Consider the following 12463-nt stretch of genomic DNA (forward strand, 5'->3'; position numbering starts at 1 on the left):
AGGAGTGGTTCTGCAGGTGGTGACCACAGACCACTTCTCAGTTCCTATGCTTCCTGGCTGATGTTTTGGTCACTTTTGAATGCTGGCGGTGCTTTCACTCTACTGGCAGCATGAGACGGAGTCTACAACCCACACAAGTGGCTCAGGTAGTGCAGCTCATCCAGGATGGCACATCAATGCGAGCTGTGGCAAGAAGGTTTGCTGTGTCTGTCAGCGTAGTGTCCAGAGCATGGAGGCGCTACCAGGAGACAGTACATCAGGAGACGTGGAGGAGGCCGTAGGAGGGCAACAACCCAGCAGAAGTACCGCTACCTCCACCTTTGTGCAAGGAGGAGCAGGAGGAGCACTGCCAGAGCCCTGCAAAATGACCTCCAGCAAGCCACAAATGTGCATGTGTCTGCTCAAATGGTCAGAAACAGATTCCATAAGGGTGGTATGAGGGCCCGACGTCCACAGGTGGGGGTTGTGCTTACAGCCCAACACCGTGCAGGACGTTTGGCATTTGCCAGAGAACACCAAGATTGGCAAATTCGCCACTCTTCACAGATGAAAGCAGGTTCACACTGAGCACGTGACAGACGTGACAGAGTCTGGAGACGCCGTGGAGAACGTTCTGCTGCCTGCAACATCCTCCAGCATGACCGGTTTGGCGGTGGGTCAGTAATGGTGCGGGGAGGCATTTCTTTGGGGGGCCGCACAGCCCTCCATGTGCTCGCCAGAGGTAGCCTGACTGCCATTAGGTACCGAGATGAGATCCTCAGACCCCTTGTGAGACCATATGCTTGTACGGTTGACCCTGGGTTCCTCCTAATGCGAGACAATGCTAGACCTCATGTGGCTGGAGTGTGTCAGCAGTTCCTGCAAGAGGAAGACATTGATGCTATGGACTGGCCCGCCCGTTCCCCAGACCTGAATCCAGTTGTGCACATCTGGGGCATCATGTCTCGCTCCATCCACCATCGCCATGTTGCACCACAGACTGTCCAGGAGTTGGCGGATGCTTTAGTCCAGGTCTGGGAGGAGATCCCTCAGGAGACCATCCGCCACCTCATCAGGAGCATGCCCAGGCATTGTAGGGAGGTCATACAGGCACGTGGAGGCCACACACACACTACTGAGCCTCATTTTGACTTGTTTTAAGGACATTACATCAAAGTTGGATCGGCCTGTAGTGTGGTTTTCCCCTTTGATTTTGAGTGTGACTCCAAATCCAGACCTCCATGGGTTGATTTCCATTGATAATTTTTGTGTGATTTTGTTGTCAGCACATTCAAATATGTAAAGAAAGGAGTATTTAATGAGATTATTTCATTCATTCAGATCTAGGATGTGTTATTTTAGTGTTCCCTTTATTTTTTTGAGCAGTGTATATCTCTGATCCTTACCTTCCTGTTCTCCAGCTGTATTCAATCTAACATGTGATGTATTATAGTACAGTAGCAGTGACAATTTATGGTCTTTAATATTCATAGAGTTTTATAATTTCAGTCATACACACAAAAAAACCCATTAACATTGTAAATACTCTACAGACAGATGCCGTGTCTCTCTCTTTCTCTCTCTCTCTCTCTCACACACAGCTAAATGCGGAGTAGGCGTCATCACTGCCCTAAAAGTGTCAAATAACATCTTGATGTCTCCCAAAATCTCAGCTGGGCCATTTCATGAATTTATGAATTAAATTATTATAACAACAAAGCCTCAATATTGGAGTACTCCTCATTCATAGAATGTCTCTCATGAAGAAAGTTTTCATATATGACTTAAACCTATGCATGTTGAATCTTTGAGGGCATTCAAAATGAACTGTATTAGACATATTAGACATAGAATAACTGCAGTTGTTCTTTGTCTAATAAAAGTTTGAAATTTGATATACTGTCATGAGGTAAAAATGTAGTAAACATCTCCTTGTTGCTGTGCTAGTGCTCAATTTGTTACTGAATAACAATTAATTAAATCCCTCTGACCTCCACTCTAGAGCTTTGGTTATTTTTGTTGTTGGACTGTGTTTCTCTGACCAGACCAAACAGAATAGAAAAATTACATTTGTTTTTGATTTGATTCAGTTTATAACCCTATGTGTCGATACAATAAGGACTATTTAAAGAACATTTCAATTTCCAAACTGTGCTCTATATATTCTAACAATCATCTCTCAATGCTGTTTTTCAGGCCTACACATGGCTGCAGAAAGAAATGGGCCCTGAAACCGACCCAGTGGTCATTGTCCGTTTTATTGGCTCCAGCCCGCTCTCCATAGACCTACGCACCCTCCTCCAGAGCATTTGTGAACAGATTGCACTAAACTACCGCTGCCTGATTCACTTTTTGCCTAACAAGATCCAGGAGATGAAGGAACTGTTGATCAACCTTCTAGGGGAATCTTCATTCCACAGGCCCTTGGTAATTGTCCTGGATGCCCTGGAGCAGCTCTCAGATGGCGATGACGTTCGCAAGCTGTGGTGGCTCCCCATACACCTGCCTCGGACAGTCCGCATTGTAGTCTCAACATTACCCAATAAACATGGCATCCTGCAGAAGCTTAGACACCTCATCCATGATGAGAGGTATTATGTCGAATTAGTCCAGAGGGATCGCAAGGTCTGCAGCCAAACATTAAAACAGCAGTTGCTGGGGGTGAAGAGAAAGGTCACCTCAGGCCAGCAGATCTATGTCAATGAGGCACTTGCTAAGTGTACGTTGCCAATGTTTGTCAACCTCATCTACAGAGAAGTAGTTCATTGGAGGTCTCACAAAGATGTGGATGACAGGTCCCTGTGCTCCACAGTGCATGAAAGCATAGAACAGCTGTTCTACTCAGTGGAGAACAAGTTGGGCCAACGATTTGTCTTCAGAGCCTTAGGTTATATCACCATGGCCAAGGCTGGGCTAACTGAGGTCGAACTGGAAGATATTCTGTCCCTTGATAATATAGTCCTCGGTGATGTCATTGTGGCAACCTACCTCAAAAACCCCTTGAGGATCTCTTATGATTTAGTTGCCAGGCTCAAAGAGGAGCTGGATGGTTATCTGGTGGAACGTCAGGTACGCAACGTCACCTTGATGGTCTGGGCCAACAGACACCTGCATCTCATTGCTCAGAAGCTATATCTTAGCAATGAGGAGGACGTCCATCAAATGCACAGCCTCCTAGCTGAGTACTTCCTGGGGGCATGGTCAGGTGGCAGGAAGAAGATCTTCACTTACGATAACAACCATTTCACCTCCCTGAATATATCTCATCACAAAAATCCCCACCAACAGCAAGGCCATGAAAAAACGTCCTCTGACAAGTACTCGTATGACAGGCAGACTCCTGAACAGCCTTGGGTGTTCCAGTGCAACCTTTTGGAGCCCGACATTTTCTTTGTCAACCACAGGAAGATGACAGAGCTGGTGTACCACCTAACCAGGAGTGGGCGCACTGATGACCTCATGTTTGGTGTCATCATGAACTTCAGCTGGCTGTACACAATGATCAAGATTGGCCAGTTTGAAAAGGCTTTAACAGACATTGATCTAGCTTACAGCTACACCCAGGAAAAAGAACTGAAGTTCCTGGCCGCCACTCTTCGTAGCATCAAGGTCAAAGTGCTAAAGAACCCAGCGTCGCTGTCTGCAGAGCTGCAGCAAAGGCTTCTGCCAGTTGTCACCTCCCTTCCCAAGCTCAGACACCTCCTCTTGGAGTGTGACAAAGATGGCCCGAAGTACTGCTCCATTGTGCCTCTCCATTCCTCTATGGACGTCACCTACAGTCCAGAGAGGCTTCCTCTGTGCTCCAGCTACATGCAAATTGTGGAGATCCTGCCTACTTTAGCTCCAAACATAGTCCTTGTAGCCCTGGAAGATGGGTCTGTTAGCACCTGGGATGTAGAGAGCAGACAACTTCTAAGACAGATTGACACAGCCAGATCCGTCGTGCTGGGAATCAGGCTAACCACCGATGAAAAGTATCTGGTAGTGGCCACAACCAAAAACACGCTACTCATATATGATAATCACAAGTCCTGCCTTTTATCTGAGGTTGAAATCAAGGGGTCCAAGCATGGTGGTGTCACTGGTGGGGTGACCTTCATCAATGGCTTTACTTTGTCCACCCACCATGCTTTGGCTTGGCTTGAGGCTAGTAAAGATGTCAACGTTATTGACCTTCTCTACGGTTGGCCCCTTTACCAGTTCCATTGCTGGTATGAGGTGACTTGTGTCCAGTGCTCTCCAGATGGAATGTATGCCTTCTGTGGCCAGTACCTCAACACTGCATCCATCTTTCATCTGGGAAATGGGGACAAGTTGGCCACTGTGACCTCCGAGTTTTCGGGGGGATTTGTAAAGTCCATTCTAGTTCTGGACACTCTTAACCAAATGGTGATGATTGACAATGAAGGCAGTTTGTCAGTGTGGAACACCAAAGAGATCACCAACCCACGGCTGATGGAGGATTATGATTGTAGAGGGGATGATAGTGAAGTGGTAGGCATTGAGTTATCTGAAGACCAGCGCTCCATTCTCCTTTGCAAAGCCAGAAGCATTGAGGTTCTCGACACTAAAGTATGGAAAATGGTCGAGAAGTTCAAAGCCAAACGTACTGAACGCTTTGTGGCTGCTGTTCTCTCCAAGAATGGACAAAGCATCGTGGCCTCCATGGAGAACACCTCCTCCATCTTTGTCTGGAGGAGGGACAGTGGACAGTGCATGGCTAGCCTGATTGAGATCTCAGGGGCTATCGTCAAACTCATTAAATCAGCCCATCACAACCTGCTCCTTTCTGTTGCCAGCAGTGGAGTCCTGTCTGTTTGGGACATTGATATTATCACCGCCATGTCCAATATTGACAAAACAGGGAAGAAGATCCAGATCTTGCAGCTGTCTGGCCGAGAAGATTATGTGTTTACCATGGACGGTTCAGAAGCTGTTCACAAGTGGAACTTCAGCACTGGCTTTATTGAGACAGTCTTTAAGCACGAGGGCATAGTGGAGAACTGTGTCCTAACCTCCTCAGGGGATCTCATGGTGACTTCAGATGACAAGTCCAGTCAGTACATCTGGCAAACTACTACTGGAGAAAATATCTTCCGCATCAATGGACAGAAAATATCACAGCTGCTTATCACCCACAACGACCAGTTTGTGGTGTCCCTCTGTGAGCAAAACGCCTCCAGAGTCTGGAGGCTCGCGACTGGGCACAAAGTGTGCAACATTTTAGTCACCCTCCAGAGTGCATTGATCACCACAGCAAACACTTTCCTTGTTGGAACCACCAAAAACAAGCTCCTTGCTGTCAGCCTGTGGTCAGGCAGTGTATCCAAGAAGTTTGTCTGTGATGATGGCATTAGCATCGTCAACTTCAAGCTCATTCCTGACTGCCCTGACTGTGTGGTGTTTATCACCTCCACAGAGACTGTCTTCATCTGGAGTGTGGCAGATGAGTCAGTTTGCAGGCGAGTCCAGCTGCCAACCAACTTCCTCAAAAATCTAGAGGACTTCCAGATCTCACCCAATGGGAAACTAGGAATTGTCTCCAAAGGTGACGAAAATATTAATGTCCTGGATCTTCACAGTGGGAAGCTGAGGCTTGTCCATGCTGCTGGTATCATTTGGCGTCAGAAGTTATCAAGAGATGGACGTTATCTAGTGTATATCTGTTTCCGGAACTCTGATGAAGACGACGAGGCTGGTGTTGTGTCCAATCTGATCGTGATGCGGCTCGCTGATGGTAAGAGCATCGGCACATGCTCCCTATACAAGACACCCACCTACCTGTCTCTCTGCCAGCGAGCACTAAACATCATCATTGGCTTTGAAGACGGCAGCATCGGCACTTACACAGTAGTGGATCGGGTGGATGCTGCCCTCAAGATAAAGATAGCCACCTCCAACAGCCGACAGATTGTCAACAATGCCTCGCAGAAGGTGCGGCCCAAATGTGGCAACCATTCCTTTAAGAGCGTCGCCGACTGCATTTGGAGGGAGTCAACAGAGGTCTTCTCCAGGGACAGCCCTATCAACGTGTCTGACTCTGGTGAAGGTGAGTCGACCACACCTACGAAAAAGACTGAACTGCTGCAGTGATAGGTGGAGATCAGAGATGGGGGTAGGAGTTACGAGAGGCAGGTGGAGAAAGGTGACGAATCTCTGGGGTCGCAGTTGATTCTTGTTTACAGCCACGTGATTCAGCTGCAGATGTCAGCCCTCTGGGTAGTTAACGGGCCGACCATTTTAACGCTGCACTCCAATGATGTATTACTTACTTCCAACTTATGATATAGTGTCTCTTTGTTTTACACACAAAGACTGTTAGAAAAATACTGTGTTTTTGAAAAGAAAGAAAAATTCTGTGAGGTATTAGTTTGCCATTATGTGTCCTTTTGCATTTGAAGAACAAAGTTATTATTCAAATGTCTTGGTCAAACATTCTCAAAGCCATTCCAGTGATGTTTTCATTGTACACTATCTTTATTTACATTGTTCACATTAAGCCATAATGTTGTTCTTTAAAAAAAGAGTGTATTTATGTTTGTATCAACATCAGTCGGTACTGTACAAAAAGGATGAACTATGAACATATGTACATACCCCTTTCTTGGCTGCTGCAATTTGTGCAACTCCTTAAAAATGTTATGTTGTGCTTAATGCAATCAAAGTGAGTGCCTGGAATTTAAAATGTTCTTTATGTGCAGATTTGTGAAAATGCAGGGAATTTGTAAACACAGTATACACACAGTAACATGATACTTGCATTGATCTTAACGATCAGTGCACTGAAATCCAGTCAACAACACGGGAGGTCGATGGCATTGCTCTGATGTTGCAATGATAGTCGTTGAAATTTTTTGAAACAGTTTACGTGAATTTACCTGCCATTCCATCAATGTGTGTGTTGTTTGTGTTAAGGGAAACACCACTATTGAGCATATAGTGTAGCATAGCACCATACACATTCACGCCTTAACCAGTGTACTTGCTTTAGGATTTAATGGTTCAAACGTTCCAGTAGAAAAGGGCAGAGTGATTAGCCCAGTGTTTCATTGAAACAACGTGGCCATGTGAATTTATTTAGAGGTTTAGACTGTAGGTGGAAGCACTTTATGGGTGGTTTGTGAGAAATTAGTAGATGTATTCATATGAAACATTGTATAAATTGTTTAAAGTCTAATTTAGAGTTGTCTTACAATAGGTGTTGGATTTGCCTACAAAAATACACAGGGCCATCCAGGTACTTGCAGGCTACAGCTAACTCACTTGAACGCTTCAGTCTCTATATACACCTGGTGTCAGTACTTAATTAAGATGTCGTCATTTTAACAACTTGCAGCAAAGATTAAATAAGGGTCTATACGTTTTTGAGCTTGTGAAATATTAATTTCAAAACATTTGGTTGTATATCAGCCTTTGTAAACATGTGAAAAACTTAAAGAAAAAGTCAAGATTCTGAATGTGCAGGAAAAAAAGTAGTTACAAAGAAAATCTGAGACCAAAAAAAATGCGCCCACAAATTGTATCAGCGGTAAAGCAGATAATGGTCAAAACAAAAAATTACAGATTAACTGACGTTTAAGTTACAAATATGAATTTTGACCCTGCTTTTACAGACAGAATCATGGTCAAACTTTACACTTTTACTTTTTTTCAGATTTACTTGTCTTTAAACTTTCTACTTTGAATCTGCACTAAGATGTTCACAAAAGCAGTTCTTTTTTCTTAGTCTTTGAGTTAACTATATTATTTTTGCACAAATCTTATTCAGACATTCAGAGTTTTTTTTTCTACAAATACAACATTTGAATTTCTCAGGCAGTGTTTTACGCTCCCATGGCTTTCATACAGCCGCAGGGTTTGAAATTCTTTCGTAACATTATTTCACAAGCTCTAAATCGTTTTGACCCTTTTGTGATCTCCCAGAAATCTAACTCTGGTAACATTGTGTCAGGCTGAAATAAAAGCTGTTAAGATCTGGTTCGCTGACAGTCTAAAAGAATAGAAGAGTTATGTATGAGCTATTCTATGATGTTGCACCTTGCAGGTACCGTGATCGCCTTTTTAAGCATGTCTGTAATAACCTAAAACGCTGTTTGGAGCTATGACAAGACCAATCATCTGCCAGGCATGATTGAAAACCACACACTGACATATACTTTTAAGGGCTATTCCATCTTATCTTGTTTACTAGTTCTGAACTGTTGAGACAATGGCCCTTGGATAATTTCAAACCGGCTAGCAGCACCAAGCTTTAAAATACTTTATTTCCCTACAACTCGAGTTTCTAAATTAAAAAAAAATCTACTATGTAATTGCCAAAGTCCTGATTATAGTTTGTGTTTCATTATGTTGACTGTCTCATTTGTTTTTTTAGGCTTGTACTGTAATTATATTGTTACCAAACTGTTTCAGTGTTCAACTGTGTATGTTTATGATAGAGAAAAATGTGCTATCTTTGCTAAAAAGTTTAAAAAGAGTCCTCTTACAAAATATATTGGAATGCCAGATAAAGAGTATATTTGAATGTGTCCATATGGAAGCCAGTAAATGGTATTATTGTATGTTAAGTAACTTGAATGACTTTTAATAACTTAAATGTTTGCAACTTATAGTTGACATACTGGTATAATGAATGTTTCTATGGTATTCTTTGTATTGTCAGGACTGACTTAACTGTTTAGAGATTTATATTTTCATAAATGTTGTACTTACATTTTGTTACAGAGTTGTTTAACTGGAATTCAAACAGAAAAGCAACGTATGTCTGAAGCAATATGAAACTAGTGTGTATGCGTTGTTTGTATGAAACATTTTAATGTAATAAAATGGTTCACTTTTTGCCTCCGCTGCACCGCCTCAGGCTTTTCACTGTAATTAGAGGCTGCTACAAGACATTGTGATCATGTTTCTGCTTTTACACACAAAAGTTTTTTTTTTTTTTTACAGCCTTTGATTCTAGAGAAGACAATGACAGATGACTCCTGACGTACCGGTAGCTATAAGTTGCGGAGCAGCATGTGAGACATATAATTCATGGGGCTTTCTTTGTCTTGTTTCCCAGAGTCAGAAAACACTGATTGTGCTGACAACCTCTCTCTCTCACACACACACACACACACACACACACACACACACACACACACACACACACACACACACACACACACACACACACACACACACACACACACACACAACAGAGCTGTAAAATGATTTGATAGGCCAGTAATTGCTCTTGTGCTCTTGATGCCGAATGCAAGACAAGCGTGGTGAATATTTCTCCAACACTGGCTGACATTGTCATTATAATTAGGCAATGCTTGTGCTGTGCACCTGTGTGGAGCCCTGCACCAAACCCACACACACACACAAACTTGCAAGGCAAACACATCCAGGATCAAGCTGTGATTGGCCAATAAAAGCCTGTTGCTTTGGGCTACCATTTTAATTTCCCAGTGGTGTCACTGTGTGTGCAAGTTTGTGTGTGTGTGTGTGTCCTGTCTCCACGGCAACATCAGGTCCACAGCAGCGAAGGGCTTGGCCACGCCTCTCATTGTAATGATGATGAGCTCATGTCTGTTGGCTATTGGGGCTGCTTCCAGTCCTTATGACAACAAGGGCTTGACTATCGCTAGCACATTCCACCTGCAGCGCCACGCAGGCATATAATTACACCACATGTTTGTTGAAAAGGAGGTCTCCACAGGTCATGCAGTGTGTGTGTGTGTGTATGTGTGTGTGTGTGTGTGTGTCCTACAGTAGGTACAGTATGACATTGCCTCTTATTTACTCAGTCCTAAAATAGCCTCTTGGTTGTCAGCTGCGTTTACTCTATAAGCCAGGGCCCTCCTTTTGTCATCCTTGTATTTTGTCAACTGTAGCCTCTATTTTCAGCAGTGGGGAAGCCTATAAGTCACCCATATGTATCTCCCTCCCTGTTCTACTCTCTGGCAGACCAGATAAACCAGCCACGACTAAACGCTTTAACCTTATTGGCAGCTGAAATTTAAGTAGAAGCAAAACCCTGCCCAGTATAAGCTCAAAAAAATACCCCAAATCCTCCTGTTTGAGTGCCTGTGTTTGACTAACTAAAAGCCTTTCACCAAATATGGCGTGTTTGCACAGGGAAATCACACCAATTACGGGCCGCCCAAAGACAAAGTGCCTATGAGTCTGTGAGGCGAGGTGTAACAAATTCAATCGCTGGAACACAACAGCTAAAGATCAGGGCTCATTTCATCCCTTTCATCTCTCATTCGTTCCCCACATTTCCCCACTGTCTCCACACTATAGACCCCAGTTTGGAAAGATAGCTAACAACAAGCCCTGACCCAATTCCTCTGAAGCCTGCTGGGAGGAGAGACACTGATATGTGAAGGCTGCCTTCTCTGACTCTGTTGCTCTATTTTGATTTCAGGTGAACAGTGGGAGATGGGAGATGTTAAAAGAGCTGTTTGCCTCTGATAGGTTGAAGAGATTACAGCGTCCACTCTGCGCTGCTGCGTTTATATTTTTTGTCTGTGCGCACAGGACTGTGGAGGACATGACACTGATGAGGGTTGCAGACAATCGCTTAAAATGTTTGATCCAATGTATTATCCTTAACTACACATTAAATAAGTTATTTTTATTTCTATTTTTAGAGAGTGAGACCATTTTCAATGGCACCGGTCCAGCAATGACTCAGTGCAGACCAAAGTCCATTTATTTTTCTGCCGACTGACACGTCACCACTGAATGCCAATAATGAGGATATTCAACAATGTCTGACACTGAATTAAAGGCCGGGCTTTTTTTTGGTATGAAGAGTCATTAAAGTGACAAAGGTGGCAAACAGGATTTGCTCTGATTACACGCCCATGAAAACTGTTGCTTGTTGTTTTCAATGATCCCCTTTATCCCTGATCACATAACATTTATTTAGCTGTAAACTTTTTTTTAGCAAGTTCAACTCTTGGAAACAGAAAACAACCAAACCACAAGGTCCATTTAGTAGCTACTCTGGAGCTTTCAGTCAAACTTTGAGCTTCACCATCCAAGCCAACATAAATAGGAACCAGAAGACTTTTTAATAGCTACAATTTAGTGATTTGGCAAACTCCATCTGATGATGAAGATCATGTTATATGTGCTTTCTTTACTTTGTTACCGAGAGTTAGATTGATACCACATGTCTGATATGAAGCTGCAGCAGGAGACTGTTAGCTTAGCTTAGCATAAGAACTGGAATGATAATAATTAACTTTCTATATCTCTTTCTTTAATCTGTACAAAAACCGAAGTGTTAAAGAAACAAGTTGTGGTGTTACGCAAGCTCATGTGTTTCCCATGACAGTCTTCCCGCTAAGCTAACAGTCTCCTGGCGATTCATAATTAACAGACAGATAATAAGAGTGGTATTGATCTTGAAATGAACCAGTTCATTTAACTATTTATTGATATGGTCTTTTATTACAACTTTTGGCAACTCTGTTTCTGAGTCAAAGTTTCATCCGGCTTCTTTCACGGGAGAAAAAATGTTTTTAAAAAATGGGGAAGCAGTGAAGTGAAAACAGAGATGGAAAGCATTTATGCGGCACCACTGGCCGTATCTTTGAAAATGTCTAGAAGGGCTCTAATTTGCATTTGATGTGTCACATTGTTGTCATGTTTTGTGTCTTTGCCAGAATGTGAGCCGCCATCCTGTCAACCGCAGCCAGAGCGGAAAAAAATACCTCCTGTGTTTTCCAATGATATTCTGAGTATTGTCTCTCCTAAAAGCCTGAAAATGCTCATACCTCCATGCACAGTGGTGGGGAAACTGTTTATACATAAAAACAAGGTAACACACATATTGCAGTCAGACAAGTTATTCCTCTAGTTTTGCAGTTAAAGGAAAATGTCACTTAATTCATGTAAGTTCAACTTTTAAGAACAACCCAGGGTCAAATATGGACAAAACCTAACTCATTTCATCACATTTATGTTATGGTAACATGAGAGAGCACCAAATAAATTCCAACTGCAGCAGGATACCATTCGTAGATAAACTGTTTGCCTGTGCATCTGTAAACACTTAAACCGGTTTTTCAGCTGCGTATCATCTTACAAAAACGGTCAACTGCAAAAACAAAATAAAACATTGGTTCATTTCATATCTTCTACAGAGTGTAACTGAAGTGGTACAAAGCACCACTTCAGTTACACTCATACAATACAGATGAATATTGAACATTTTCTAAGATCCTGTTATTTTATTGATACTTAATGTTTGATCGAGAGCACTTTTGATCGATAATTCCTGAAAACAGATAAAACAGAGTATAATAGATCATACAGTGGAATAATCTTAATTTGCCAAAACATGGCCATTTATTAAATAACAATAACTTTTAGTATATTTTTTTCAGTGTAAATGTTGGATGTGACTCACAGCCGTATTGTATCTTCGCTTTACTGGGCAAGTTTTGTTAAGTGGTAGCAAGTGTTAAGGGGCGATTTCACT

The 12463-nt window shown here is 42.7% G+C and overlaps 1 protein-coding gene across 5 annotated transcripts in view; it reads left to right on the plus strand.

Moving 5' to 3' along the window:
* LOC123980865 (NACHT and WD repeat domain-containing protein 2) overlaps positions 1–8828 on the plus strand; it is a 56140-nt gene extending 47312 nt beyond the window's left edge. For all 5 annotated transcript variants that reach the window (XM_046065417.1, XM_046065416.1, XM_046065419.1 and 2 more), the window contains one exon: positions 2176–8828. In XM_046065417.1, the coding sequence (XP_045921373.1) occupies positions 2176–6072 (3897 nt within the window). In that variant the 3' untranslated portion in view covers positions 6073–8828. The remainder of the gene's footprint in view (positions 1–2175) is intronic.
* Positions 8829–12463: the final 3635 nt, after the last annotated feature.

This window comes from Micropterus dolomieu, linkage group LG12 (assembly GCF_021292245.1).
Source record: "Micropterus dolomieu isolate WLL.071019.BEF.003 ecotype Adirondacks linkage group LG12, ASM2129224v1, whole genome shotgun sequence".
Lineage (NCBI taxonomy): Eukaryota > Metazoa > Chordata > Actinopteri > Centrarchiformes > Centrarchidae > Micropterus > Micropterus dolomieu.